This window comes from Ochotona princeps, chromosome 9 (genome assembly GCF_030435755.1).
Source record: "Ochotona princeps isolate mOchPri1 chromosome 9, mOchPri1.hap1, whole genome shotgun sequence".
Lineage (NCBI taxonomy): Eukaryota > Metazoa > Chordata > Mammalia > Lagomorpha > Ochotonidae > Ochotona > Ochotona princeps.
This window is the reverse complement of record NC_080840.1, coordinates 803,673-830,257: the sequence shown is the minus strand read 5'-3', so window position 1 is coordinate 830,257 and position 26,585 is coordinate 803,673. Positions and strand designations below refer to the sequence as shown.

The window sequence follows — 26,585 nt, the reverse complement described above, 5'->3', positions numbered from 1 at the left end:
CTGAGTCACTAGCAGTGCCTCAGTTTCCTCTCCCGAACACTGGGGGGTGGGCACGGGCAGCTGTCCTCAGAGGGGCTAGCAAGGGGGCGCCTGCCGGCAGCACATCATGGTAGAGCCCCGGCAGCCCCAGGGGCGGTGCACAGGAGCCGCCGGCAGCACGGGAGGAGGAAGGGCCGCGGCTTCCCCTTCCTGCGCTCGGCCCCGGCTGCTTCCTTTTCCTCCGAGGCGGGACCCTCTGGCGGCGGGCTCCTTTGTGTGCGCGCCTCCGGGCAGCGGCCCGCAGCTATATTTAGGCAGCAGGTGTGGGAGCCCCCCGTGGCCGGCCCAGCGCCCGCCGGTCACTGCCCCACGTGACGCCCGGGCACTATTAATAGCCGGGGCCCGCCCGGGCACCGCCTGCGAGGCCCGCGCGCCTGGGTCTGGGCCGGCGAGCGCGGCCCAGCCAGGCCCTGGAGCACATGGAGGCGGCAGCAGCGGGAGACCTGAGGGCGCGGGTGAGCCGGGTGGCCAGGCACCGAGAGCGGGAGGGCCCTGGGACCCCAGCCCCAGGTGGCAGCACCCTGGGAGGGTTTTGCAGGGAGCCCCTACTGCCCATGATCCCAGCCAAGACTGCCCTCCGTGCGCCCCATCTAAGCTTCTGCCAGCTGTGACCCCCCTCCGCTGTGCAGTGGGGCGCTCCAGGACCCCCTGGACCCCCTGGGCTCTGTGGCAATGCAGAGGGGCCAGGCTGGGACCCACCGCTTGCTGTTGCATGCGGGTCTATAGGGAGAGGGGGCTGCGGGCCCCAAGAGGCCCCTGTGGAATGGGGAGGGACAACATGCTGAGCGGTTGGTCAGCAGCCCCCCGGGGAGGAGGGTGCCCATTTCACAGCTGGGAGCTTGAGGTTTGGGTGTGCTCAGGCTCGGAGCTGACCAGGTGGGCATGGCTGTTGGTTGTGTGGCCACAGGCCTTGGTCAGTCCTGCCTGGGAGCAGGGCAGGGCTCTAATGGGCACCATGCTTGTGTCTCCTTGTGCTTGGCTCTCTGGGTTATGTGGGAACCCCACCCGTTGGGGTGCTGCAGGGAAGAGGGGTCTCCCCTGTGGGGTCCCTGGGCAAGGCTGAGCTGTAGAGGAGCATTGTGGGGTCCAGGCTGCGGAGACAACCCCAGCTCAACTGCTGCCTCACCCTGAGCCCCTTCCAGCCTGAACTCTGACCCTAGCCAGGTCTAGCTCCTGATCGCTGTAGGCACGTGAGCACATCAGGCCTCAGGTGGGCTGTAGTGTGAGGTGGCTGAGGCTCCACCTCCTTCCTAGGGACCTTCACCCGGCTGGGGGTGACCAGTGCGTCCCCCAGGGGAGGCCTCTGTGTGCCCAGGGTTTCCCTTGGCTGTCCCCCCCCACACACATGCACACAGTGTATATACATATACATACTTGTGCACCCACACGCACAGGTGCTCAGGAAGGTTGAGGAGGGCTGCACCTGGGACAGGATTCCTTCTCTCTGCCTGGTGCAGCTGCCCAAGACCAGGGCTACGGCTGGTCCAGCATGGACTGAGACATCTCACTGTGGGGCCGTGGGGTGTGCAGGCAGCTGCAGACTGGCAACAGTGGACCCCCACTTCCCGCCTCCCCTGTCCAAGGTCCCTGGTGCACCCGAGCTGAGACTGCTGGATCAGCCTGCCTAGGGGCATGGGACATGGGATCCTGGGTGGGGAGAGAAGTAAGATGATGTGGCAATTGGGGGCATGGAAGACTGTCAGGGAGGGTCCAGAGGCACCCTTGACCCGGGCTGAGTGAGGTAGGGACTGTGGGCAGATAGGCCCGGGCGGGCCCCAGGTCTGTTGCAGCTGGAGTACCCTGTGGGAACTCTGGCCCGTAGAGTCCCAGCAGCCCAGGGAGAACATGCAAGTCTCCTGGGACTTGGGTGGGCCAGTGGGGGTGGGGAGCAGGAGCAGGAAGGGCATTCCTGCTGCGATCCCAGAGGGACGGAAGCAGGTTCGGAGGTGATGGGCTGCCCTACCATCCCCACGCATGTTGGCGGCTGGCCGTTGGCTCTCGTGGTCTGCTTGGCTCGGGAACATCCTGCAGGGCACGGCAGACCTGTGTGTTTCCTGTCCCCACCAACCTTGGGAGACAGCTCGGGTGGCTGGGCTGGTGGAGGGGACGGAGGCCGACGAGGGCCGGAGACCATGAGGGGCAGCCCTGTGGGACAGGATCAGAGTGGCTCCTAGCGCAGCCTGGAGGCTCAGACACCGTGGATTCCCCACAGTGGCCGAGAACACAAAAGGCAGGTGGGCCTACCAAAGGCTGACTGGGGTTCTGGGGTTTGGCCCCTCCTGGGGTGTGCATGGGCCCTGCCCGTTCCCCCCTCAGGGTCCCTCACGCCCCTTGCCCTTGTCCTCCCAGACGCTGCCTGTTGCCGACTGCTGTGGGGTCCGTGGAGAGCCTGCCGGGGGGCAGCCCTGAACACTGCCGCGCCTCTGGCCGTCACCATCGCCCCCGCCCATCTATGGTCCTCGCTGCCCAGCCTGGGGCCGGCCCTGACGCCTGAGCCTCCTGCTCTGCTCCAGGACTCGCTGTACCCTGATGGGGTAACGTGAACGGGGATCCTGTGCGCCTAACGCCATCTGGCCCGTCCACTGGGGCCGCAGGAGTACACCTGGTTCCTCTCTCCTTTGGACCTTGGGGCTTGGAGCCAGCTTCTGAACGAAAGACGACCCTCTGTCTGTTCACGGATGCAGTGTCAGGGGGCATCCCCAGTGGGGGCCGCAGCCCTGACCGCTGTCCCAGTGGCCGGATCCACTTGGGGTTTTTGAAGTTCCCTGTCGCTGAGTGGACTTGTTGGCGCCATCGTCGTGGTGGTCGGACTCGGAGTGGCAGGCGTGTGGCACTGTCCGCTGTACTCTGGGGTTCTTCTGTCCATTGTTATTTTTTTACAATCATTGAAGCCGGGGGCTGATCCTGTGCCCTCACGACATTTGCACAATATTTGTGCCCAAGGTGGAGTCAGGGACAAGCTCCGGGACCTCTTCAGTTTCGGGGGGCTTCTCTGGTCCGTGTTGCCAGCCCTGTTCTGGCCATGGCGCGGATGAACCGCCCCGCCCCCGTGGAGGTCAGCTATAAGAACATGCGTTTCCTTATCACCCACAACCCCACCAATGCCACCCTCAGCACCTTCATCGAGGTGAGTGGGGCAGAGGGAGGGCAGGGTGCCCTGCACGCCCGCCTGCAGCATGGGACGGGTCACGGTTGACACTGACTCCTCCTCAAGGGGCACAACCCTGGTGTCTTGGGGGAACCCTCAGGCTCTCTGGGGGTCAGGGCTGAGGGCTGCTGAGCTGGTGTGTGCTGGTGGGCTACTGCAGAGGCGGCCAGGGATCCTGTGCCCTGCGCTGACCCTTGACCTCTGAGCAGAGGCAAAGTGGGGAGGGGGAGTCCCAGGTTAAACGCACCAGCCCAGGCTGGGGCCAGGCGGGTGCCACTGCAGGCGGGAGTGACTGAGCCCTTGACTGTGGGTAGGGCCTGCAGGGGGATCCAGCCCTAGAGCCCCAGCCCTCTGTGTGGGGTCAGATCGGGCAGGATGGCCGTTGGTCCTGGAGGGCGAGCTTCCATCCCGAGTGCACGCAGAGCCCAGAGCTGGCTGTGTGGCTTCCTGCAGACTCAGGGCTATGGATGGAGCTGGCCGCAATGACAGAGCGTGGGTGCTTTTCTCCCATGGGGTGGGGGCTGGGGGAGGATGGAGCCCTTCACACTTAAACAGTGTAGGGCTGGTGAGTGCAGAGCAGGCGACCTGGGATCCAGGACCCAGAGCAAGCAAGGACCCTCATGGCTGTGCTGCCTCACAGTCAGGACCGTGAAGGTAACTCCAGGCTCTAGGTCAACATGGTGGGTGCCCAGCATGTGGTCAGGGTCAGAGTGCGAGCAGACCCAGGGTCGAGTGTGAACAGGGTCGGGGCTCTGTTCCCACCAGGATGGCAGCTCCCCTGCTGAGAACACAGAGGGACTCCCCATGTTCTCAGAATAGCTTGGCCCTGGCCTCACTCTGTCGGCTGTCCCTTGTGTGTCCAGCAAGGCCCAGTGGCCAGTGGTACACAACTCCCAGAATAGCTGCTGGCAGCAGGTGGGGGCCCGACCTCAGCTCTGCTGGGCTGGTGCCTGCCCTTCCTGGCCACCATACGGTCATGGTCATCTGCCCTGCTTCCAGCTACCCTACTGCATTCCCAGGGACCCCTGAGGGCCCCTTTGTGGCACCCCAGCACTGTCTCCAGTGGCTGTGTCTGGAGTCTTGGCTTTGGCTGAGCCCCAGGGACTGGACTTGGGTGGTGGGGTCTCAGGGGACAGTTGGTTCCAGGGAACACGGTGGAGGGGCAGAGGCCCACACAGCTGAGGCGTGGTGCCCGGCAGGTTGCACTGTGTTGGGCCCTGTCTTGTCGTGGTGAGGAAGTTGGAAAGACTGTAACCCTTGTGGGGGGAAAATGGGGGCTGCAGGACGTTGGGGTCCCCAGTTCTTTCCCAGGTGGGACAGGACTCAGGCAGAGGGCTCGCAAGTCCCTGGGACTGGTGTCTGAGCTGTCTCCTTCCACTCCCCAGGACCTGAAGAAGTACGGGGCCACCACCGTGGTGCGCGTGTGTGAAGTGACCTACGACAAGGCCCCACTGGAAAAGGATGGCATCACTGTGGTGGTAAGGGCTGGAGGCCAGAGAGTCTGAGGTGCCCAGATCGGGAGGAGTCGCCCCCCACAACTCTTGCGTCCACCCCTTGGGCAGGGCCACCCTGGTGTCAGCCTCAGCCAGGCAACTTCCAGGATGACAGCCCCGTGCTGTGCAAGTGGGAGCCATTCATGTTCCTGACACAGCGCCAGGTGGAGACCATGCCCAGCGGGGTACCTGCCCTGTTTGTTGCCAGGCTCCCAGGCGCCTGGGTCCATCCTGGGTCCTTCTCTCAGCCTCTTTCGGTCTGCTGTCCTCAGGTGGCAGGTGCCTGGGAGGAGCCCTTGGATTCTTTCCCCAGAAGAACCCCCCAGGGCAGGTGGGGGTGGAGCCAGCGACTCTTGGTCCTAATGCGTGTGGGTGGAGCTGTACTGTCCCCCAGCTCCAATTCCTGGGACCTGTTGGCTGCACAGGAACCCGGTTTCTGATGGGCCCGTGTTGACAAACCCTGTCCGGCCATTTGGACAGGAGTGGGGGAGGCAGAGCCTGTCTGCTGGGGTGAGACAGGTCTCTGGTGGGGGCAGTGAGACTAGCAGCAGCCTCCTGCACCAGGTGGCCCCGTGGACTCCAAGGCACAGGAGCCCAAAGCCCTTTCTCCTTCCTGCCTGCCTGGCCTCGGGCTGTGGCCATGGCGGGTGCTGCAGGCGTGTGTGCCACCATGCACATGGGCCCATGGGGCTTGCTGGTTTGGGACCCCTCCAGTGGCCCCCCGGCATGCAGGTGGGCAGGGTCGTGACCTCTGCTCTATGGGGCAGGATGCTGGGCTCTCCTGAGAAAGCGCTAGATGGGCTGCAGGAAGGCTGCCTGGAGAAGGGGCTGCTGAGGTCAGCAGATGACAGTTTGCTTGCAGTTGGTGAGCCTGCCCTTCCCCGTGGCCTCTGGGGTCTGCTGGTCCCCTGACTTGACCCAGCTCCTTGCCCAGGACCTCGGGGCTAGGGTCTTCACAGGGCTCCCAACACCTCTCTCCCCTACCCCCTCCCCCGCCGAAGGACTGGCCATTTGACGATGGGGCGCCTCCGCCTGGCAAGGTGGTGGAGGACTGGCTGAGCCTGCTGAAGGCCAAGTTCTGCGATGACCCGGGCAGCTGCGTGGCTGTGCACTGTGTGGCTGGCCTGGGACGGTAAGTGGCCAGGGCTGCTGGCACTTGGCTGGGGCTTGGGGGCCTGGGGTTGGCCTACTTCCCTGTTCCGCTGCGTGTCACTCCTCCGGCACCATCTGAGGACTAACCCCTTCCTCACAGCCCTGCAGGGAGCAAGTGTGTCTCTCCTTGTGTCTGATTCAAGTCCGTTCTGATGGACTCAGAGCTCCCTGCACCTGTGTCACTCGTGCCCACGTAGCCATCCCTCTGGGGCCTGAGCCACACCAGCTGGGTGCTGAGCCCAGAGGTCGCCCAGCAGATAGGCTGACGGGAGGACGGGAGTGCCGAGGCCCGGAAACCCCAGCCCTGTGTCTGTCACCCTCCCCCTTCCTCCCAGGGCCCCCGTGCTGGTGGCGCTGGCCCTCCTGGAGAGCGGGATGAAGTATGAAGATGCCATCCACTTCATCCGACAGTAAGTGCCGTGGGCAGCCAGTGGGCAGGACAGCGCGGGAGGTGCAGCTGCTGGCTGGCTTACCCCTCTGTCCCCCTCCGCTGCCCAGGAAGCGCCGTGGAGCCATCAACAGTAAACAGCTCACCTACCTGGAGAAGTACCGGCCCAAGCAGAGGCTGCGTTTCAAGGACCCGCACGCACACAAGGCCAAGTGCTGCGTGATGTAGCACAGGCCCTGGCGCCTCCCTCCCGCCTTCTCTTTGGCAGGCAGGCAGGCAGGCGTGGCAGAGCCAAGGAGTCCTGTGGCCCACCTGAGCCTGTGCCCGGCCTGGCCATCTCACCAGTGCCTGCTGTCTAGCCTGGCTGTTGCCGGGGAACGGCTTCCTAACCACTAGGCGCAGCTCCCCCTCCACAGCCCCCGGTCCTTCCCCATCCTCAGCACCTTAAATTATTGGCTCCTGGCAGCCAGCTGCTGCTGATGTCCCTTGAAGGCAATAAAATGGGAACCGTGGCCATGAGTGCAGAGTGCAGGGCTGGCCGGCCTCTGGGGCCGGGGATCCAGGAGGCCGTTGCCTGGGGGTAGATCCTGCAGCTGGGGTGTCTCTGGACAGGACTACCTGGCTTGGTTGTTGGAATTGCCATTCCCGTGTGTAGGACAGGGCGGAGGTCTCTGGGGAGCAGGGCAGGGAATGTCCAGTGGCCTTTGAGGGGCCCATCCTCCACTGGCAGGAAAGCAGGACTGTCTCGGGCTCTGGTGCTCCTGCTGGGTGTCCTCTGCCCCCACCGCCTCCCCCGCTGGACGCTTGTCCTTGGACATGGCTCTTAGTCCCTGCTGGGCCTTGGCTGACCCCATCTGCACCTGCTGGCCTGGCCCTTGCCTCCCCAGGAGCCTGAGAGGCCCACCTAGCTCCTCTCCCATGCCAATCCCAGTTCCCACCAAAGGCTCTGCCCCCAAAACACAGGCACCCACCACATGGGCCTTGGGGTGTTGCCACTGAAGCCACGGGGAGCACCTCTGTGCTGGGCTTTGGACCTCCCCTCTCCCAGGCAGCTCTCTGCTGGTTGGAATCGGGCCTGTCTGTTTCTAGGTGAGCCCCAAAGCCACTCAGGAACTCTGGGAGCTCACACTCCCCCAGTCCGGGCTGCCCAGGTGGGATGAGGTGGAAGCTGGGAGGCCATGCTGCGCCCCTGGTGCCCTGCTGGAGGCTGTAGTCGGGTGGGGACGCTGGCAGCTCATGTGGCCGCCGGGCCTCAGCTAAACATGTCCCTGTGTTGCTGGACACGGCTGTAGTTTCTCAACCCATGGTTCCGTTGTGCTGGCCTGGGCAGGTGTATTCCTGCCCCCAGAGGCTCTCTGTTCAGTGGAGACAGGCTGGGAATATGTGTCGTGTGTGGGGGAGGGGCCCAGGTCCGGTAGGGCAGGTGTGCAGCCTGGTCCGAGCTTCTTCTGGGGGCAGCCTGGGAAGTACCTTCCAGGCACTCTGGGCCCCAATTTAGAGTGGAGTCTCTGCTGCGCACAGGGTGGAATTCTGGTGTAGGGGAGGGACAGGACCCAAGGGCTCTCCATGCACCCCCTTTGCTGATAGACAGCCTGGGCTACCTGAGACCTTGAGGTCAGGCTCCTGTGTGTGGGTGTAACAGGCTGGGCCAGCCCTGCCTGCCAGGAGGAGGGTAGTGAGATGAGGAGGGACCTCAGGGACCCCACGAGCTACAAACAGGACCAGATGGTGGGCACCGTGGGCTGCTCTCCCATACCCAGGCCAGCACAGGCCGGACCCCCATCTCCGGGAATGGAGGGACTGGGTTTGGTTTGGGGGGGAGAGGTCTGTGGGGTTTGGGCAGGGAGCTGACAGGTGTGAGGCTTCTTTGTGAATCTAGATCTTTCTTTCAAATGGAAAAAAGTCCTTGTCCCATGAGGGGCAGGGTGGGGCTGGGGGCAGGGCTGCAGTCAGGGCTGGGTCCGCGCCCACACCTTGGGGAGGAAGGAAAGCTGCCTGCTGGCGAACTCACGGGTGCCCGGCTCCGGGTCTCTCTTGAGGTCTTCAAAAGCTCCAGGGGAGAGACACGAGTTAGTGGTGACCCCAGGGTCCCTTTTGGTCGGGGGGCGGTGCCTGCATGTTCTGGGGCTTTTGGCCTCAGAGGCCCCCTTCACCCACATTGGGGTCCCTTAGGTTGTTAGGATGCGGGGGTGGGGGTAGGGGCTGGGCTCCAGAGGTTACATCCTGTGCTGACCCTGACCCTGGGGGTGGGGGTGGGGAGGGGGCTCTGCTTACTGTGAAGTAGCAGATTGAGGTCCACTTGGCTCACCATGTGGGACACGGCCTGGGGGTGGTAGCAGACTGTGTAGCCTGCATGACAAGAGTGGGGGGCAGATGCCGTGGGTGGGGCTGGCGAGGCCTGCTCCTGTCTCTCCCCTCCCCGGGTGGCCCCACCAGCCCTTCGTGTACCTATGAAGAGGGCAGCCCAGGTCTTGATGTGGCGGTGGCTGCTGTGCAGGTAGCTGAGGGCCTGCGTCAGGTGGATGCCGAACTCTTCCTGGCTGCCGCTCATCTGATGAGGGGGGGCCTGCTGTCACCACTGCCGCTGTGCCGCGGGGAGAGCCTGCCCTTGCCCCCAGGACCTCACCAAGCAGGTCCAGAGGAAGTGGCGGGCGCTGAGGCCCCTCTCCCAGGCCAGCGTGCAGAAGAGGGTGTGCTGTAACCGCCAGTGGAGCAGCACAGCGCAGCGGTAGAAGGCGAACTTGGCCTGCTGTGGTACAGTCGGGAGGGGTCACTGCCAGCCCTGTGGGTCTGAGTCCAAGTCCTCGGCCCAGGGATCAGAAAGCTGGTGGGGGGCATCCATAGTCCCTTCCCACCCCTGCCTCTCGGGGAAGCCACCCCAGTCCCTGCTGGATGGGGACTGGCTGTGTGACGCCCCTGTGGCAGAGAGCCACTCTGACCGCTGTGCCTGGGCACTTGTTGCCCGACAGGTTCAACTTTGTCCCTGCCACGTGTCAGGCACCAGGGTCCTGACTGCATGGACAGCGTGGATGTGCTGGGACGTAAGGTGGTGTGGTGTGGGTACAGACTTGGGCTCAGGTGTTTGCCAGTGTGGGCAAAGCAGTGCGTGTCTGTGGGGACGGGACAGGCCCACTAAGGTCAGGGCAATCACTAGGTGGCTGGAGCCTCTGCCTGTCCCAGGGAGGGTCCCTTGCTGTAGGCGCCCTGGCTAAGGTGGGCACTGACCTTCGTGACAGCTGGGCACTGGTCCTTCAGGTGCAAGAGCAGGGGCACCATGCTTTGGTGCACCTGGTTGCGCAGGTCGCTGGTCTCCCTGCCTGTTATCCCTGCCACCAGGTCCCCAAACAGTGCCATGGCCGCTGCCCGAACCGTGTCCCGCTCCTGTAGGGGGGGAGCCGCAGCCAGGCACGCCTGCCCTTAGAACCCCGCCAGCCAGCCGCTCGGCGCGGCTTGGGACCCCTACACTCCTTTCTGACACCCCAGGGCCTCAGGAATACAGTTTGGGGCGGGCTCGGCCTGCATGGTCCCCAGGGAAGGGGAAACATCTGCCTGGAAGAGGGGGACTCCACCTGCTGCTGTGCGGCCACTTGGCAGCCGACCCAACCCACCTGCGCGGGGGACGCGCACCCTGGCCTTCCGCCCCTGGGGGTCTCGCCCACGCGCACGCTCACGTCGTCGAAGAAAGAGCGGGCTTTGAGGGCCACACGGAGGCTCTGGGCGCCCGCGCCTTGCTGGCCCAGGCAATGCAGCACTTCCGACACGGTGCCCATGAGGCGCACCACCACCGGCTCGCTGTTCTGGAAGAATCCGTTCAGGAAGGGCGGCAGCTGCCCGCGGAGCAGGGCTCCCTGGGGGCGGGCAGGGAGGATGGGAGGTGCTGGCACCAGATTCCCTGCCCCATCACTGCACCCTGCATCCCTGCCCACCGCAAGCCGCCCCCCGGAACAAGAGTCCCTGTCCAATTAGGTGTTTGGGAGAGCAGCGGGAGAAGGGGGCATGGACGGCTGGCCACGGAAGGTAGGCATGAGGGAGTGGATGTCTGGATCACTGGGTGAATAAATACAGACAGAAACCAAAGACCCAAGGAGCAAGGTGGCGGGTGGGTGGCTAGAGAGGTGAGTGGGTGGAGGGGTGAAGGGATGGCATGAGCTGGGGCCCCACCCGCGTGCTGCCCTCACCTTTTCCGGGTGGAAGAGGACGTTGCCCAGGCCCTGCAGGCTGGACACGCGCACATCTGGGCTGGAGTCTCTGAGGCTGCGTGCCAGCACGCTCAGGGCGGCCTGCCTGGGCAGCACTTCCGACAGCAGGGGGCTGTAAAGGAACTGGGGCACCCCCGGGGAGGAGGGCCGCTCAGGCCTGGCGCCCTGGGATGGGGGCGGGGGACCAGCACCCTTTGGCTGTCTTGAGTTGGGAGCACTTGGGGCTCAATGGGTCCAACCCTCCCTGTATAGTGGGGGAAGCCCAGGCCCAGCAAGGGGTGACAGTCTGGTTCCTGGGACGCCAGGGCGACATAGCCTTCAGAAGGTGTTGGTAGGGTGGGCTGGCACAGGGCTTTCACCCTTCCCGACCCTGGAGTGAAGTCCAGCAGCCCGGTTGCCCCTGGGATGCCCCCTTCGCCCAGCCTTTTGCCTCTGCACGGGTTGGGTGTGCCTGGAGGGAGGATTAAGGGAGACAGGTCCCACGGGGGCTGCGCTGGTGCAGGGGCGGAAGCGCACCCCTACCTCGGTGAGGATGAGGATGGCTGCTTTCCTCTCCCGCTCCTCCTGGCTCTGCAGGCTGGGCAGCAGCTGGCTCAGCACCGCCTGGAGCTGCTGGCACTGGTTCTCCACCATGGCCCTGGGGAGGGGCACCCTCTGTCACCCCCTGTCCCATCCCTTTGGGGGCCAGCGAGGCTGAGCGTGCATCCCTCTGAGTGTACCCTGCTCCCTGCATGCCTTCAGGGTGCCTGTGCCTGTGGTTGGGTGTGGGGGTCATGTCCACACCCAGGCAAGTGTACCCTGAGCATGCCCGAGGGGCCCCGGGGACTTCAGAAGGTCTGGGTGCCCTCACTGCAGGGCACGTAGCCTGCCCCCTGCCCGCACCTGGCAAGGAGGCCGACGCCCATAGGGTAGGTGTGCATGGAGGTGAAGTTTTCCCAGGCCCCCTGCAGCTGCAGGTGTGCGAAGTCGTTCCAGTGGCCCGTGGTGGACAGCAGGCTCTTCAGGGCCTCCACGGATGTGCTGTGGTGAAGCGGAGCACTCAGGGGCCTGTCCACGGGCTTTGGCTGCCCTTGCTGGATAGGTCCCCCCCAGGGGACGTAGATGGGCACTCTTGCTGTGAGGGGCATGGTCCCAGGAGATGGGGAGTTCCCTGGGATGCAGACAGGTGGCCCTGCTGTGCAGCAGTTTGCACACCAGGCTAGGCAGGGCCACGTGGGAAGTGGAGACAGTGGCCGGCAGCTGGCAGCGGTGCTCGGGGGCAGCCAGGCTAGGCGGAGCCGGGTGGGAAATGCAGTTGGCAGTTGTGCTGGGGAGCAGCCAGGCTAGGTGGTGGAGGCCTCCTCCAGGTTATAAGCCCTGCATGGGGCTGGCACCAGGGAAAGACATTCCAGAAAGTACCCCCCATGTCTGGTGGGAGACGGCTTTGTCAACTTGTTATGGAGGAGCTGTGTGTTCTACACAGCTGATGGGAATTGCAAAGGAGCTGCCGCCTCCTGGGTGCCACCCAGGGAGCACTGGGCAGGCTGGCACGCTGTGTGCCTGGGGACCCACACAGGGCAAAGACAGTCCCAATAAGTGGGAAGGTGTGCTCGCTAGGCTTCCGGAACAGGGCCTGTGGCAGGGCGACAGCAGGTGCAGCCCAACTGTCCCAACTGGGCTTCCTGCACGCTGTGCCCTCTGGCTGGCCGGCTGGGCGTGGTCCAGGGACCCCGGATGGGTGTCTGCCTCCCAGGTTCTGGGCAGCCTGGGATCCTGGCTGTCTGTCTGGGAAGGCCATCTTGTGTGGGTGGCATACGGAGGAAGGTGGGTGCAGTGTGGGGTACATCCCTGTCTGGTAGTGGTCACCCCAGCGAGTGGATGGGGCTCCCCCTGCTGGCTGCTCCAAGCTGTGGGTGTGTCTGGGGTCACAGCTCCATGGGGATCTCCCTGCCCCAGCACCCGTGAGTGTGGCCCTGTTTGAATGCAGGGTTCTTGCAGAGGGAGGGGAAGTGGGACGAGTATGTAGCTCACACGCAGGCCCTCAGGGAGACACTGGTGGTGTTGTGACGTAGCTCCAGTGAAGTAGCTCCAAGCCAGGAAACGACTGGGAGTAAGAAGGAAGCGGCAGGGTGCCCCTGCCCACAGGTGTGGGGGGAATGGCCGGGCACCCGCTTCAGAGCCGCTGTGCACAGCTGGGCAGACACCCTGGGCTTACTTCTGGGGACTGGGTGCTGCCATTTCCGGGGCCTGCTGCTGGGGTAGGGCCTCGGCCGGCAGGTTCAGCTCCAGGACGTAGTGCATCTGGGTGAGCAGGGCCAGGAACAGCTTGGGGTAGGCGTCCCGCACCGCTTGCTTGAACTCGCGGGCAAACTGGAGTTCATGCAGTGTGTTCATGGCCTGGGTGGGGGTGGGCAGTGGCCAGGCTCTCATCCCAGCTACTCCACAGCCTCGGGGCTGCACCTGAGTGGGCTGGGTCCAGCGTGGCTCCAGGCTGGTGACCTCGGCTTTTGCTACTCTCCCGCACTGCTGGACAGATCCCACTGTGACCTGGGCACCTGGCTTGGTTCCGCCCCCAGCTCCACCCCTCCTCTCCGGCCCCATCCCCAGCTCTGCCCAGCTCCACCCCGCCTCTGACTTGCCCCTAGTTTCCAACCCAGCTGCACCCCCGGCTGCCTGTCTTGTACACCAGCAGTGGCCCAAAGCCACAATGCTGGGGGCAATAACTGCCCCTTAGGCAGAGTCCACGACAGTGGCTCCAGGCCCGAGGGGACATTCAGGCCAGAATGTTGTACGGTGTACAGGGGACAGCTCTGAGCAGCAATGATAAGGGGCAGGGCATGGAGGCTGAGCTGGGCCTGTGCAGCTTGGACGGGGGTCTCCCACATGAAGGACACTCACGGCCAGCGAGCGCAAATAGGTCTTCTTGGAGCGCCGGGGGCCGCCAGCCCCCCTAGGCAGGGGCCGCTTCTGCAGCCAGGCCAGCAGCACTTCCAACACCACACGGCTCACAGGCTGCTCAGCCCCCAGGGCCCTCCACAGGCGGACGGCGTGGCTGCGGGCAGAGGGGGGCTGTGAGGATCGCACTGGGCCTGGGGCCAACCAAGCACTGCAGCTCTGCCCTCCGTCCCCCAGAGGAGAGCATCCTGGGTGTGTGGGGCCTGGTGGTCTGTTCTCCACTCTTGCCCCATCTCCTCCGCTCCCAACCTCCAGGGGCCCCTGGGTGCTCCCCACCGCTTGCTCCGATTCCTGACCCCTCCCCTCCTGGGCTCTTGGTGAAGTCACCACGCTCTGGGGTCTGTTCCCCCAGGGCGCCCTGGTGGAGTTGGGGTTCGGACAGCACAGGCACAGCTTTCGGGTGGCAGTGCACACAGGTGCACACTGGGAGGACCAAAATCGGGACCAGCCCTGGACAGGACCCTGCCATGCAGCTGGGGAGCTGGGGGCAGAAGCCAGGTCCAGGAGGCCTCTGACCTTCCCATCCCTGCGAGGCTCCTCTGCTTCCTGCCCCCATTGTCCTTGCTGCCTTGGTGACAGACCCCACCACTCCAGGCTTGGGCTCAAGTCCTCTCCTGTCCTGTGTGGCAGGACCTTGAGACACTGCCCCACTGCCCCACTCCCACCTTGGGCCTTCAATTCTGACTGCAGGGTGGGGACAGTGCCACTGTGAAGGGCTTCTCCACGGAGGCAGGTGGGCTGTCCCTCACTGCAGGTGTGCTGGACACTGTCCCTGCAGGACACGTTCCCAGGGGACCAAACAACACACACGGCCTGTTTGGGTTTGACAGAAGGAGGAAGGTAAGAGTTGAAAGGGGAGAGAGGGTGGGAGGGAGAGAGGAGGGTACAGAGGCAGCCAGCCCTGAGAGGGACCTGGTGGTGCACTGAGTCGGGTGTGGCATTCCTGGTGTGGTGTGTGTGTGTGTGTTGGGGAGCAGCCAGAAATGTCAGTGGAGCACATGGTAGTGGGGGGGCATGTCCTGACCCTGGAGGTCACTGGATGGTGGGGCCCTTGGAAGGCTTTGGGTCCCAGGTTCCCCGGGCTGCTGGGTGTTGGGGGAAGCTGGAAGCAGGCCAGCACCTCTGGGTGAGGGTCGTGATGAGAGGAGTCAGAGGAGCTGGGGGATGGGGGCAGCATTGCCTAGTGGGTAGGACTTAAGTGGTGAGTCAGGAGGCACTGGGCATCTCAGGTACAGCCGAAACACACAGCAGTACCCGGCACGGTCTGCAGGAGGCGGTGGTTGCTCCAGGAAGGTCAGTGTGGACAGGCAGTGGACAGACGCCTTGGACATCCGGGGCAGCAGATGGGTCTGGGAGGACCCAGGGCCAAGGTCAACCACGGGGAAGAGAGGGCTGCCAGGAAGTGGGAGCAGCAGAGGGCAGGGCTGTGGCCCAGGACATCGGGACTCTGGATGGACAGTCAGGGTCGTGTGTCTCCAGGAGAGAGGAAGTGGCCTGAGTCTGACTGCGCTGTCCTTTCCCAGAGGCCGGAGACGAGATCCATCAGACCCAGTAGCCCGAGGCGTGGTGTCCTTGTGGGAGCAGTGACAGAGTCCGAGGCCAGTGACATTTAGAAGCCACAGGAAGTGGAGCCCAGCGAGCCAGCCAGCTAAGTGGACAGAGGGCTTGGCTGGGCAGATCTCCAGCAAGATACAACCATGGCCAGCAGGCCCAGAAAAGATGCCCAGCTCCTGTCATTCAGCGCCACAGCCTGCTCGTGCCACCATGCATCTGCCAGTATGGCTACAGGTCCACCTATGCCCCAAAGGACCCGGAGAAAGGACTCCGACTGGGCCGGCTGCCTCCCAGCACACACACACGCCCTTCCAGGCCCAAAGCCCATGGACACCCCAGTCGACAGGGGCAGCCCAAAGATGTCCTCACCTGTGTGTGTGTGAGAGAGAAGCACTTCCTCCTGCTGGTTCACCCCCCTAGACGCCTTCTAAGACCAGACTTTGACTAGGGCTGTAACACAGTCCAGGTCCCACCTGTGTCCAGCTAAACACCCACCTGGCACACCCAATGTAAAGGGCAGGTTCTAAAACACATAGTCTTCCTCACAAGAGATGAAGAATCGATCAGACCCTTTGCTGGACAGTCTGCTAGCTCAGCCGCCTGGACTTGGCTGCACGCAACGGCAGAGGCCGACAGTGACTTTGCGTCTTAGACACCACCACAGCACCAATACGAGTGTGAACACACGTCCCAGCTGAGCCAGGAGGCAGAGAAGGTGACAGGGCCAGCTCTGAGTGCAGTGACGCGTGCTCAGGAAGACGTCCCCAACCCGGGGCTGTCAGCTTCAACTGGGGCTGAAGAGACAGGTGTCTGACAAGACAGTGACCAAGAAATCAACTCAGAAGGAAGGGACATGACCAAGTGGTCATGAGAGCGGAGATTCAAATAAAAAATTAAGATTGATTTGTTTATTGGAAAGGCATATTTTCAGAGAGAGAAGGAGAGACAAAGATCTTCTATTGCTAGTTCATTGCCCTGATGGTCACCATGGCTGGAGCTGGACTGGTCAGGAGCCAGGAGCTTCATTCTGGATCTCCCGTGTAATGTGGGGACCCAGGGACAAGAGCTGTTTCTCCAGGTGCATAAACAGGGAGCTGGATTGAAAGTAGAACAGCTGGGACTTGAACCAGTGCCCATATGAGATGTTGCAAGTGGGGACTTCACATGATGCACTCCAGCGTTGGCTCTTAAATGAATATTTAACCAGGTGACATCTGGGAAGAACAGGAGGAGAGAGGATGTGGGAGGCTGCAGAGAAGTGGTGGGACTGGTGGGCGGGCCAGCAAGTCACAAGTCGCAACTGCTGTGGTACCAAGTTCTTGTGGACAGAAGCCCACGGGAGCCACGGCCAGGGCAGCAGGAGCCTCGGCTCTGAGCAAAGCACGTGCCAGGTGCTGGGACCCAGGCAGGAGGACGGACCCGGAGGCGTTCGGTGGCTGAATGTTTGGGTTTCCGAGAAAGACAAAGTACCCGGTCTCTATCAGCAGAGAGCCAGGGGAAGCTGTTCTTTGCCCTGAAGCCATGGCTGGCCGTCCAGGGAGACCCTGCTAAGCACAGGTGAACGGCTGGGCAGGCAGGCAGCCACACTTTCAAACAAGCCGACTCCAGCCAACCAGAGCCCATTCTCAAGCCTGCTGCAGGGTGTGAGGTCACAGCACAGCCGCACCACGGCCAACAGGAGCACGGGGAGGCGGAGGGGAGCCGCTCATCTCCCACACAGTTGGGGAGGAAGCAGGTGGCCTTAGAGCAAGACCAAGGATGAACATTTGTAAAGTGAAATAGTGTATTGAAGACACTGACGTGGCTGTTTGGGGTGACAAGTAAGCAAGGAGGTTCATGGGGAATGTGTGTCCCCTTCGAACATTGTTCCATGTCCACACCAAGGTGTAAGTCTCTGCCTGTGGCCCCAGCACCCATTTGGGCACCGATTTGAGTTCCGGCAGCTCCACTGCCCATCCAGCTCCCTGCCTGTGGCCTGGGAAAGCAGTCAAGGACGGCCCAAAGCCTTGGGACCCTGCACCCGTGTGGGAGACCTGGAAGAGGTTCCTGGCTTCGGATTGGCGCAGTACCGGTTGTTGCGGTCACTTGGGGAGTAAATCATCGGATGGAAGCTCTTCCTCTCTGTCTCTCCTCCTCTCTGTATATCTGAGTTTGTAATAAAAATAAGTAAATCTTAAAAAAAAATAAATACAGACATAATTTCCAACAGTTATTACTGGTGACATTCACTGATGGCAAAGCAATGAGGTTGGAAACTCCTCAAGAGACAAACGCTGCCTGCACGCACACAGGCCAGAGCCTTGCAGCAGGGAGCAGGGCTGGGCCTCCACACACACACAGGCCAGAGCCTTGCAGCAGAGAGCAGGGCTGGGCCTGCCTGCACACACACAGGAGGGGGTGTCTGGGAGCGGGAATAGGACTGCAGAAGAGGAAGGACTCAGGCCTGGGGCCGGACTTGGACTCCCAGCTGGGATTTGAGAGACTAGTGACCAGGAGAAGGTGTGAGGACCTGGTCTGCCTCGAGGCCTGGCATGCTTCGGGAGGTTCCCTGCAGGAGCAGGAAGAGAAAGGGTTATGCCAGGGCCCCCACCATCCAAGCCCTTTCTTCCAGCATCCGGCCCAGGAAATGTGCGGCACGTCACAGGTGCGCAGCCCCTTCTGCTCCCGGCCCCATGACAGAGACGGGGGCACCCACGGGGGTGGGGGCTGCAGGGCACCTGTCCAGTGGCCGGGAGAAGTCCAGGAAGGCATCCACCAGGTCAGGCGTGTGGCTCCTGGCCAGCAGGGTGACTGCCTGCAGTGCTGTCTCCTTGGCTCGGGAGGCATGGACAGAGTAGAGGCGCAGGTAGATAGCCCGGCCCATGTTGGCCACCTGCATGGGGAGGGAGAGGTCTGAGTGAGGAGGCCAGCCCAGGGAGCCCAGAGGTGGAGGGAGGGCCTGAGGGACGTGGAGCCCCTTCTGAGATGGTCCTGTTCCCAGGAGTCTGATGGGGAGGCATGGCCTGCACAAACTTCACCTTTATCCCCATCACAACCACCATCATCCCCATCATTACCACCACCATCATCCCCATCACCACCATCACCATCACTATCACCACAACCACCATCATCCCCATCATTACCACCACCGTCATCACCATTATCACAACAACCACCATCACCACCATCACCATCGCCATCATCACCATCACCATCACCATCACCACCATCATCCCCATCACCACCATCACCATCACTATCACCACAACCACCATCATCCCCATCACCACCATCACCATCACTATCACCACAACCACCATCACCACCATCATTACCACCACCATCATCACCATTATCACAACAACCACCATCACCACCATCACCATCGCCATCATCACCATCACCATCACCACCACCATCACCACCATCATCATCACCATCATCACCATCATTACCACCACCATCATCACCATCATCACCATCATCATCACCATCACCAGCATCACCATCACTATCACCACAACCACCATCACCACAACACGATCACCACCATCATCCCCACCACCATCATCCCCATCATTACCACCACCATCATCACCATCACCACCATCATCACAACCACCATCACCACCATCACCACCATCACCACCATCATCATCACCATCACCATCACCACCACCATCATCACCATCATCAACACCACCATCATCACCATCATCACCATCATCACTATCATCACCATCATCACCATCATCACAACCACCATCACCACCATCATCACCACCATCACCACCATCACCATCCCCACCACCATCATCACCATCACCATCATCATCACCATCATCACCATCATCATCCCCATCACCACCACCATCACCATCATCACCACCACCACCACCACCACCACCACCATCACCACCACCACCATCATCACCACCATCATCACCATCATCATCACCACCACCACCACCATCATCATCATCACCATCACCATCATCACCACAGTGCATCATCATCACCATCATCACCACCACCATCATCACCATCACTACCATCACCATCACTATCATCACCACCACCACCATCATCACCATCATCACCATCACCAACCACCATCACCATCATCACCATCATCATCACCATCATCATCATCACCACCACCATCACCACCATCACCATCACCATCATCATCATCATCACCACCATCATCATCACCACCATCATCATCATCATCACCATCACCATCATCACCACCACCATCATCATCACCATCATCACCACCATCATCATCACCGTCACTATCATCACCACCATCATCATCACCATCACTATCATCACCACCACCACCATCACCACCATCATCATCACCATCACCACCATCATCATCACCACCATCACCATCACCATCATCATCATCACCATCATCATCATCACCATCACCACCATCACCATCATCATCACCACAGTGCATCTGGCCCCTCACATGCTTCAGCTTGGCACCATGCTCCTTCATGAGCGTGCGCAGGATCTCGGCAGCAGCCTGCACGTGGGCAGGTCTGGGTACACACAGGTTGTCAATGGCTGTCCAGGCGAGGTCTGTCAGCTCTACCACCGTGAGGTGTTGCATCATGTCCTGTGGCTGTGGTGGAGAGGCCATTCGCTGAGGTTCCTGTGCCTGGCACCTGTCTCCTGAGTCTCCTGTGCCCATTTTCCCAGGGCCCCTTGCTGGCCCCATGTTCCACAGTCGATGATCAGCATACCCTGGGACGGGAAGGGTGGGCTAGCCTAGGGACAACTTGAAGAGTTAGGGACAAAGTTGGGGCCAGGCCCCAGGCCTGAGAGTTGAGCATTGTGCCCCAGTGGCAACTGGCTAGCCCTGCTGCCAGTGACTGGCAGACACGCCCATCATCTCTCCTGTCCAGGGTAAGCCAGAGTCTCCTACCCACACAGGGGGAGAAGGCTATTGGTACCTCACTCCTCATCGAGGCTCCTTCACTGTAGCCTCCCCCCGACTCTCCCCTCCTCCCTCCGTGCCCCATGAGCTGTAGCCAGGCCAGGCTTCTTGACTCCAACAAGTGATGTGTGAGGTTTTGGCACTAAACTGCTGTGGGCCTCAGCAGCTGCTGCTGAGACCTGGGGCTGGCACACACCCACTGGGCAGCATGGTAGCTGTGGACCCACGCCTCGTCACTGTCATCCGGTTCTATCTCTGCTCTGACTTCAGGGATGATCAAGGAAGACCAGACTGGGCCCTGGTGACAGCCCCACCTCACAGGGGTAACCAGCACCCCTCCACGGGGTCCAGAGTCTCACTGACCCATCTCTGTCGTCCTCAGGGACCAACAGGATTGGGGCAGGACGCAGCAGGAGTGGGTGGTGATGCCAACTGTCCTAGTGGCTTTACAACATCACTCGTCCAGCAGGTGTGTCAGGGGTGTTGGCCCCATGGGAGGCGGGCACTCTGACTGGACTTGCCCCCATTCTAGGGGCTAACCTTGATGCCCTGGGGGATGACTTTTGGGAATTCCGGGGGCACTGGGGTGGTGGTCCGCTGGTCTCCGCTGCTCCAGAGGGTGGCCCCATGCACATCACGCTGGGAGAGCGCCTTTGGGGTCTGGGCTGTGACCTGCAAGGCTTCTCCGGCTGGGAGCCAGGGCAGGGCTGGGGTGGACTCAGCGTCTAGGAGGGTACAGAGCAGGGGTCAGGCCTGCTGTTCTAGTCTGTTGGTTTAGGGTTTGGGGTGGGACCCTTGGAGGAGGGCTAGGCAAGGTGGAGGTCAGGGACAGGCTCACTTTTGTGGCGCATCAGAAATTGGTAGAGGTGGCCCAGGCCCTGCAGGCTGCAGCCCCGAGTGACTTCATCGGGGTCCTGGCACAGAATGCCCAGCATGCCCACCAGCTGCCCGACACGCTTCAAGTCCTCCTTGGGCTGTGGTGAGAGGGTGTTGGATGTACCAATGTTGGTAGGGTGCACCCAGTGGGCCCTCTCTCTGCTCCAGGGTATGTCTGCGGGGACTCCTGGGAGGGTCAGACACAGCATTCACCAAGATCCTTGGCCTGCTCCTCGCCCTTTGGGTGGAACTGGACTTGGGGTACACCTGGCCAGCCTGGTCCCTTGGGAGCTGCCCTCCCAGCAGCCTCCGGACAGGGGTCTCTGCTGCCTCATCCCCTCACTGCCTCCCACCAGCAGCCTGGGTGCCGCACCAGGCTTGAGGCTGAAATGCCCTTGGTCCTGGCAGGCCCCCAGCAGGAGACAGCTGTGGTTTGGCCCAGGGAAACCGGGACAGGAGATCTGGCCCGCAGAGGGCGTGTGGGGCACAGATCGGGCCCACACTTACATCCAGGGCAAGCTTGTGGTTCAAGAACTGCAGGAGGACCACGCAGCTGTGCACTGCCCGCTGCCGCTCGTGGGCTTTCTCTGACACCAGCCACATGTACAGGTGCTGTGGGCAGGGGGCAGGAGATGGGATGGCCCTGAGGCCCCTAGCTAGCCCCGCGTCCACCCTTGTAGGGTCCTGCCAGGCTATCACCAGCCACGACCACATCCTCCCGCCTCAGGTCCCAACCACCACACTCTGGTCACACCACCTCGGCTGGACTCCAGTCCCGGAGAGCTCCTTGTTCTGGTGTGGGGCCCGGCCCTCCAGTGCAGGGCCCCTCAGGATGCCTGAGGCTCAGTGTCCAGACCTGCACTGTCCGCCATGATCCCGTTGGCCCCCCAGGGTTGGCCATAGGCCTCCCTCAGACCTCCCTGCTGGGACTGGCAGACCCTGCCCCTGTCCCCTGAGGCAGGAATGGCGGGGACAGTGGCTGTGGGGCCCCTGGAGTGGAGTCCACGGCCAGCGCCCACCCCCATCCCCGGCTGCCCCGCCCTCTCCTGGGCGGGTCCCACAGTGGAGCAGGGGGAATGCACCTCCAGCTCTCACCGACAGCAGGAAGTGCAGCTCGTTGGCCGAGGGGCTCTGCAGCAGAAAGCTCTGCAGCATGGTGTCCAGCGCTTCGGCGGTGCGGCTGTACAGCGTCTGAGTGCAGGGCAGGGGTCAGGGCAGTGTGGGCAGCCTGGCCTGGGAAGCCGCTTCTAGGCCCCAGCTGGGCTGGCGTGCGGGATGGGGGAGGACCCAGGCTCCCAGGGGTCCCATGTAGGTGCAATGCAGGAGCCCCGGCCCAGGACTCCCTGCTCTTAGCACCCTGCCAAGGCTCTCTGGACACCAGTAGGGCCGGGGATGCAGTGGGGTGCCAAGTACGGGCACCCTGCCCTGCTGGGGCCTGGCAGGTAGCAGATGTGTGGGGCCGCCGTGCCCTCTGGTGGTGGCTGGGAGCACTGGCCGGCTTTCCCGGACAGTGTGTGTGTGTGTGTGTGTGTGTGTGTGTGTGTGTGTGTGTGTGTGTTTGCGCGCGCGCGCGCGCCTGTCTCGGGGGTCCCAGAACAGTTCCTGAGCATCTTCCTCAGCTCCTCTGGGGTGACGGTGTGAATGAACTGGGCACACTGAGCCCACCTGCAGGGACCTATCTGTGGAGTGGGAACTTACAGAAGCAGGCATGGCCTTTCTTTGGGCTGCCTTGGAATTTGGGAAGAACGTCAGGAACCCACTCAAGGCTGGCAGCCCTGCCTGCTGGGGGAAGGGCTGTCCTTGCCAAGGGCCCTGCACGCAACAGCCACACACACCCCGGATCTGCCTTCCACCGCTCTAGGTTTATGTCCCTGGCTCTGGCACAACACACATTTTACAGGTGGGCATGCAGAAGTTAGGGAGGGACTGGGTCAGGAGCGTGTATGTGGGGCAGAGAGTGGTCAGGGCCCCCCTCCATCTGCCCTGCTCCTCCCCCGCTCCCAGCAGGTGACGTCAGAGGCCTCCCGGTCCCCCTCCCAAGCTGAGCTGGGCTTGCCACACCTGAATGTCGGGCGGGTCCAGGAACAGGCAGGAATGCTTCTGCAGGGTGTCAAGGGGCGGCAACGCGAACACGCCGTGGAGGCAGGTGGTGAGCAGCTGCGACTTCTTGTCCAGGCCCATGGGTGGTCTCAGCTTGCTGTGGGGCAGGTGGGCTTGGTCAGCAGACCAAGCAGTGGTGCCTGGTTCTAGGTTCCGGGTTCTGGGTTCTGCCTCCACCTGGCTGACCACGTGGCTTCCCGTCCAGCTCCATCCATTCAGTCCCTGGCTTTGAGTGGCCTTCCTGACCTGTCCCCACGCCTGCCTGCGCCCACCTCCCTGACCCCAACGCTGGGGGGACCCACGGACACCAGTGCCTGAGTGAGGCTGCTTGACCCCAGTACACCTGCTTGCCACACTAGCCCTGATGCAGGCAGCCAGCAGGCACCTATAGTCCCCCAGCCTCCTCTTTCTAGGTGCCAGGTCCTGGGCCCTGCGTGTGCCCAGGGAACAGCTGACCTGGGTCCCAGCATCCCTGAGCCCGCTTCCTCTCTTGTCGTGGGGGTTAGTCCTGAGTGCAGGCACGCTGGGGGTGGAGGGAGGCTGCCGGCCTTGGCAACCGGCTGCACCTGCAGGAACTACTTCTTGCCCCGTTTGTGAGGGGCGGGGTACCTACCAGAGGCCGGCAAGGAGGTGCAGGGTCTGCCAGCGGCTTGGCATGCTCAGCACATCCGGAGGCTCCTTCTCCATCAGCACCTGCAGGACCAGGCCCGCCTGCCTGTCACTCAGGTCGGCCCAGGAAGCCGGGACCACGGTGGGGAGGTACACTGGACGGGGCTGGCCTTAGAGATGGCCAGGTCAGCATCCCCATGACACCCCGTGTCATCCTGTGAGGCCCTGTGTCATGGGGGTGAGAGCCCCAGAGCTCCCCCTGGCCCTGGGTGGCCCCGGCTGGCACCTTGAGACACTCGACGAGCTCCGAGGTCTGTGAGAACTCGTAGCTGTGGGCGCCCTCGGTCCGGCTGATGGCCCCCACTAGTGTCAGGGTGGCTGTGAGGAAGCTCTGCCTCAGGGTCTCGTCCTGCACGGGGTGGGGAGGGAGCCAGAGCACGAGGCCGTCATTGTGAGGGGAGAAGGCCGTGCTGCCACGGCAGGGCAGTGCAGGGTAGGAAGGTGTGGTCGGGCCTGGCTCCATCCCCTGGCACCCCCAAGTGAGGCTGGGATGAGCTGGGTGTGCATGGGAGGTTCTACAGTTGTTGGGAGCGCTGTGTGGGTGTGGCCCCTTACCCAGGAGCTGTGCTGGAAGTAGAAGATCATCCGGGAGAGGATGTTGTCCACCCAGGGCAGGATGTGGGCCTTGGCCTTGGCGGCCACCTGCCCGTACGCGAGCAGGATCGTGCTGCCAGCCCACTTCCAGCGCAGGTCCCCCGGGGTCTGGCCCTGTGGTAGGGGAGGGGCAGAGAGGCAGCCCAGGCCCAGCAGGTGCTCCTCAGTGGGCAGTGGGATGGGCTCTTTGAGAGCTGAGCACCTGCTGGCAGTGCCTCCCCTCCCCCCCCACTCCTGGGGCCTCTGTGTGCCCACTTCCCTTGTGCTCCGTGCGGGAAGTGCTTCAGGCACACAGAGGCCCCTCCCCACAGGGCTGCTGAGAAGGTGGTGGTGGCAGTGGCCTGGGGCACAGTGGCAAGTGCCCTGCCAGCAGGCCAGGAGGAAAACATGCAGGCCCAAAGGGGTGGGGCACGGGGTCTCTGCTCAGAGGCCCTGACCACTGGGAGGCTGGGGTTCCTGGAGCCCCCCACCTTCACAGAGAAGAGGTGGAGGCACCACCTGACGCGCTTGCTGCGGCCGAACTGGTCCAGGACGGCCCAGACGTCATCCAGGTGCCGGGCGGCGGCCAGCCCCACAGTGAGCGCCATGCCCTGTGCGGGAGAGGGACGGCAGGGCCACTGAGCATGCGGTACTGGGTCACGCACAGACCTCACCCGAAGGAGGGCCTCACCCTGATCCCAGATGTGGCTTCAGATGCCCCTGCTCAGGGTCAGAGTTACAGAGTGAGCAGGGTCAGAGTGTGAGTACAGTCAGGGTCAGGTGTGAGCAGGGCCAGGTGTGAGCACAGTCAGGTGTGAGCAGGGCCAGATGTGAGCAGGGTCGGAGTGATAGTGTGAGCAGGGCCAGGTGTGAGCAGGGTCGGAGTGATAGTGTGAGCAGGGTCAGGTGTGAGCAGGGTCAGGTGTGAGCAGGGTCAGGTGTGAGCAGGGTCGGAGTGATAGTGTGAGCAGGGTCAGGTGTGAGCAGGGTCAGGTATGAGCAGGGCCAGGGTCAGGGTGTGAGTAGGTTCTGGCCTCCTCGGGGCTGGCCTGCCCCGGGCTACATCCTCACCTCCCTCTGCTTGGGCCACTGGTGCGAGGTCTCCAGGAGGGCCTGCAGGTGTGTCCTGACCTTGATGCTGTTCTCCTCAGCCTGGAGGATCAGCCCGTAGTAGGTGAACAGGAAGGCCTGGCAGAGGGCGACAGCAACATGTCCTGACTGTCCTCCTCTGGGCAGCCTCCCCGATTATGCCCCCTGGGAGTTCCAGGGCTCCTGGGATCTGCCCTGGTACTCTGCTCTGTGTCAGGCCTGCAGGCGTGGGCTCCTGTCTCTGGGCCCTGGCCCTTGCATAGTCAGGGCCTGGGGCCTGCCTGAGGGGTGCCCACCTTCTCTGGGCTCTGCTCCTGCTGGGTCCAGCTGGGCTTGGTCAGCGCCCACAGCAGCTCCTTGCACCACGCTTCAGAGTTCAGGAATGACACAGACTTGACGGCCATCTGTTGGCAGTAGGGACAGGGAGGGTTGGAGGCTGTGCTAATAGCCTTGGGAGCTGTGTCCCCGCCCCACCCCTGAATTGCATCACCGTCTCAGAGCCGCAGGACCCAGTTTGGCGGCCCTCATGGAGGGCACTGTGGAGGTCTGGGCTGCAGACTTGTGTCCTCAGCACCGCCGAGGGGTCCCAGCCCCAGTGCTGCCTACAGTTGGGGGCCAGGAGGGTGGGCGTGGCTCCTCCCCCCGCGTGGTGATGCCACCTTCCTTGTTTGTGGTTTGAAGGCACGGAATGAACTAATGAAAACCTTGGGAGCTCTGCTTAGGAGGGCTCGTTGTCAGCACTTCTGGGTTCAGGATTCACCTGCTCCTAGGCTTTTTTCTGAAGAATTATTATTTACACCAAAGGCAGTTACAGACACACACACACACACACACACACACACACACACACACACACACGGAGATATCTTCCACCCACTGTTTTCCTCCCCAAATGGCCACAATAGCCAGTAATGATCTGGTCTGAAGCTGGGTCTCCCACTTGGGCGCAGGTTCCCAAGGCTTTGAGCCAACCTCCACTGCTTTCCCCGGCCACAGGCAGGGAGCTGGATGGGAAGCGGAAGGACTGGGATTCGATGTGGTGCTTGTATGAGATGCTGGTGCTGCAGGGAGAGGTTTAACACGGTACGCCACGGCACCAGTCTCTGTTGCAAGGGTTCTGAGCCCAAGCTTCTTCTGGGCTGGGGCACTCCTCTGAGGTGTGAGCCTAACTCCGGATGACCCATGAGGAGGTGCAAAGTCGTATAGCAAAGGTCCAGGAGCCGGGAGCCGGTGATGGCGTGCGTTGGCCAGGACAGACGGATAAGCTGCGGGGTGGGCCTGCAGGCCAGCGGCGGAGAACTGGACGACGGCAGTTAGAATGAAAACTGCCAGGTCCGTGGGGCAGAGCGGTGCAGCAGGCCCGGTGGGCACCCTGGGCTGTAGGAGTGTGCATAGCCTGCCCTCTCTCCACACGTGTGCCCTGAGGTTGCTCATA

At 62.5% G+C, this 26,585-nt stretch overlaps 2 protein-coding genes across 3 annotated transcripts in view; one reads left to right on the top strand and one right to left on the bottom strand.

Moving 5' to 3' along the window:
• The first annotated feature begins 2,691 nt into the window (after positions 1 to 2,691).
• Positions 2,692 to 6,732, top strand: PTP4A3 (protein tyrosine phosphatase 4A3). The gene is made up of 5 exons (XM_004580750.2): positions 2,692 to 3,166; positions 4,573 to 4,665; positions 5,682 to 5,812; positions 6,168 to 6,242; positions 6,331 to 6,732. Exons 1-5 carry the CDS (start codon positions 3,062 to 3,064, stop codon positions 6,446 to 6,448), a joined length of 522 nt encoding a protein of 173 aa, XP_004580807.1. The 5' UTR covers positions 2,692 to 3,061; the 3' UTR covers positions 6,449 to 6,732.
• Positions 6,733 to 8,144: 1,412 nt separating this feature from the next.
• LOC101516001 (maestro heat-like repeat family member 5) overlaps positions 8,145 to 26,585 on the bottom strand; it is a 32,596-nt gene continuing 14,155 nt past the window's right edge. Inside the window, exons 7-30 of one of the 2 annotated variants that reach the window (XM_058668358.1) lie at positions 25,447 to 25,554; positions 25,133 to 25,249; positions 24,553 to 24,672; positions 24,044 to 24,196; positions 23,715 to 23,837; positions 23,433 to 23,512; positions 22,781 to 22,916; positions 21,815 to 21,910; positions 21,227 to 21,331; positions 20,682 to 20,817; positions 20,384 to 20,568; positions 19,373 to 19,528; positions 17,625 to 17,779; positions 13,297 to 13,450; positions 12,614 to 12,795; positions 11,302 to 11,439; positions 10,942 to 11,056; positions 10,399 to 10,542; positions 9,892 to 10,068; positions 9,446 to 9,601; positions 8,847 to 8,969; positions 8,669 to 8,771; positions 8,495 to 8,569; positions 8,145 to 8,270 (exon numbers count right to left, since the gene is read on the bottom strand). In XM_058668358.1, the coding sequence (XP_058524341.1) occupies positions 8,170 to 8,270; positions 8,495 to 8,569; positions 8,669 to 8,771; positions 8,847 to 8,969; positions 9,446 to 9,601; positions 9,892 to 10,068; positions 10,399 to 10,542; positions 10,942 to 11,056; positions 11,302 to 11,439; positions 12,614 to 12,795; positions 13,297 to 13,450; positions 17,625 to 17,779; positions 19,373 to 19,528; positions 20,384 to 20,568; positions 20,682 to 20,817; positions 21,227 to 21,331; positions 21,815 to 21,910; positions 22,781 to 22,916; positions 23,433 to 23,512; positions 23,715 to 23,837; positions 24,044 to 24,196; positions 24,553 to 24,672; positions 25,133 to 25,249; positions 25,447 to 25,554 (3,138 nt within the window). In that variant the 3' untranslated portion in view covers positions 8,145 to 8,169. The remainder of the gene's footprint in view (positions 8,271 to 8,494; positions 8,570 to 8,668; positions 8,772 to 8,846; positions 8,970 to 9,445; positions 9,602 to 9,891; positions 10,069 to 10,398; positions 10,543 to 10,941; positions 11,057 to 11,301; positions 11,440 to 12,613; positions 12,796 to 13,296; positions 13,451 to 17,624; positions 17,780 to 19,372; positions 19,529 to 20,383; positions 20,569 to 20,681; positions 20,818 to 21,226; positions 21,332 to 21,814; positions 21,911 to 22,780; positions 22,917 to 23,432; positions 23,513 to 23,714; positions 23,838 to 24,043; positions 24,197 to 24,552; positions 24,673 to 25,132; positions 25,250 to 25,446; positions 25,555 to 26,585) is intronic. The other variant, XM_058668359.1, reaches the window with a different exon arrangement.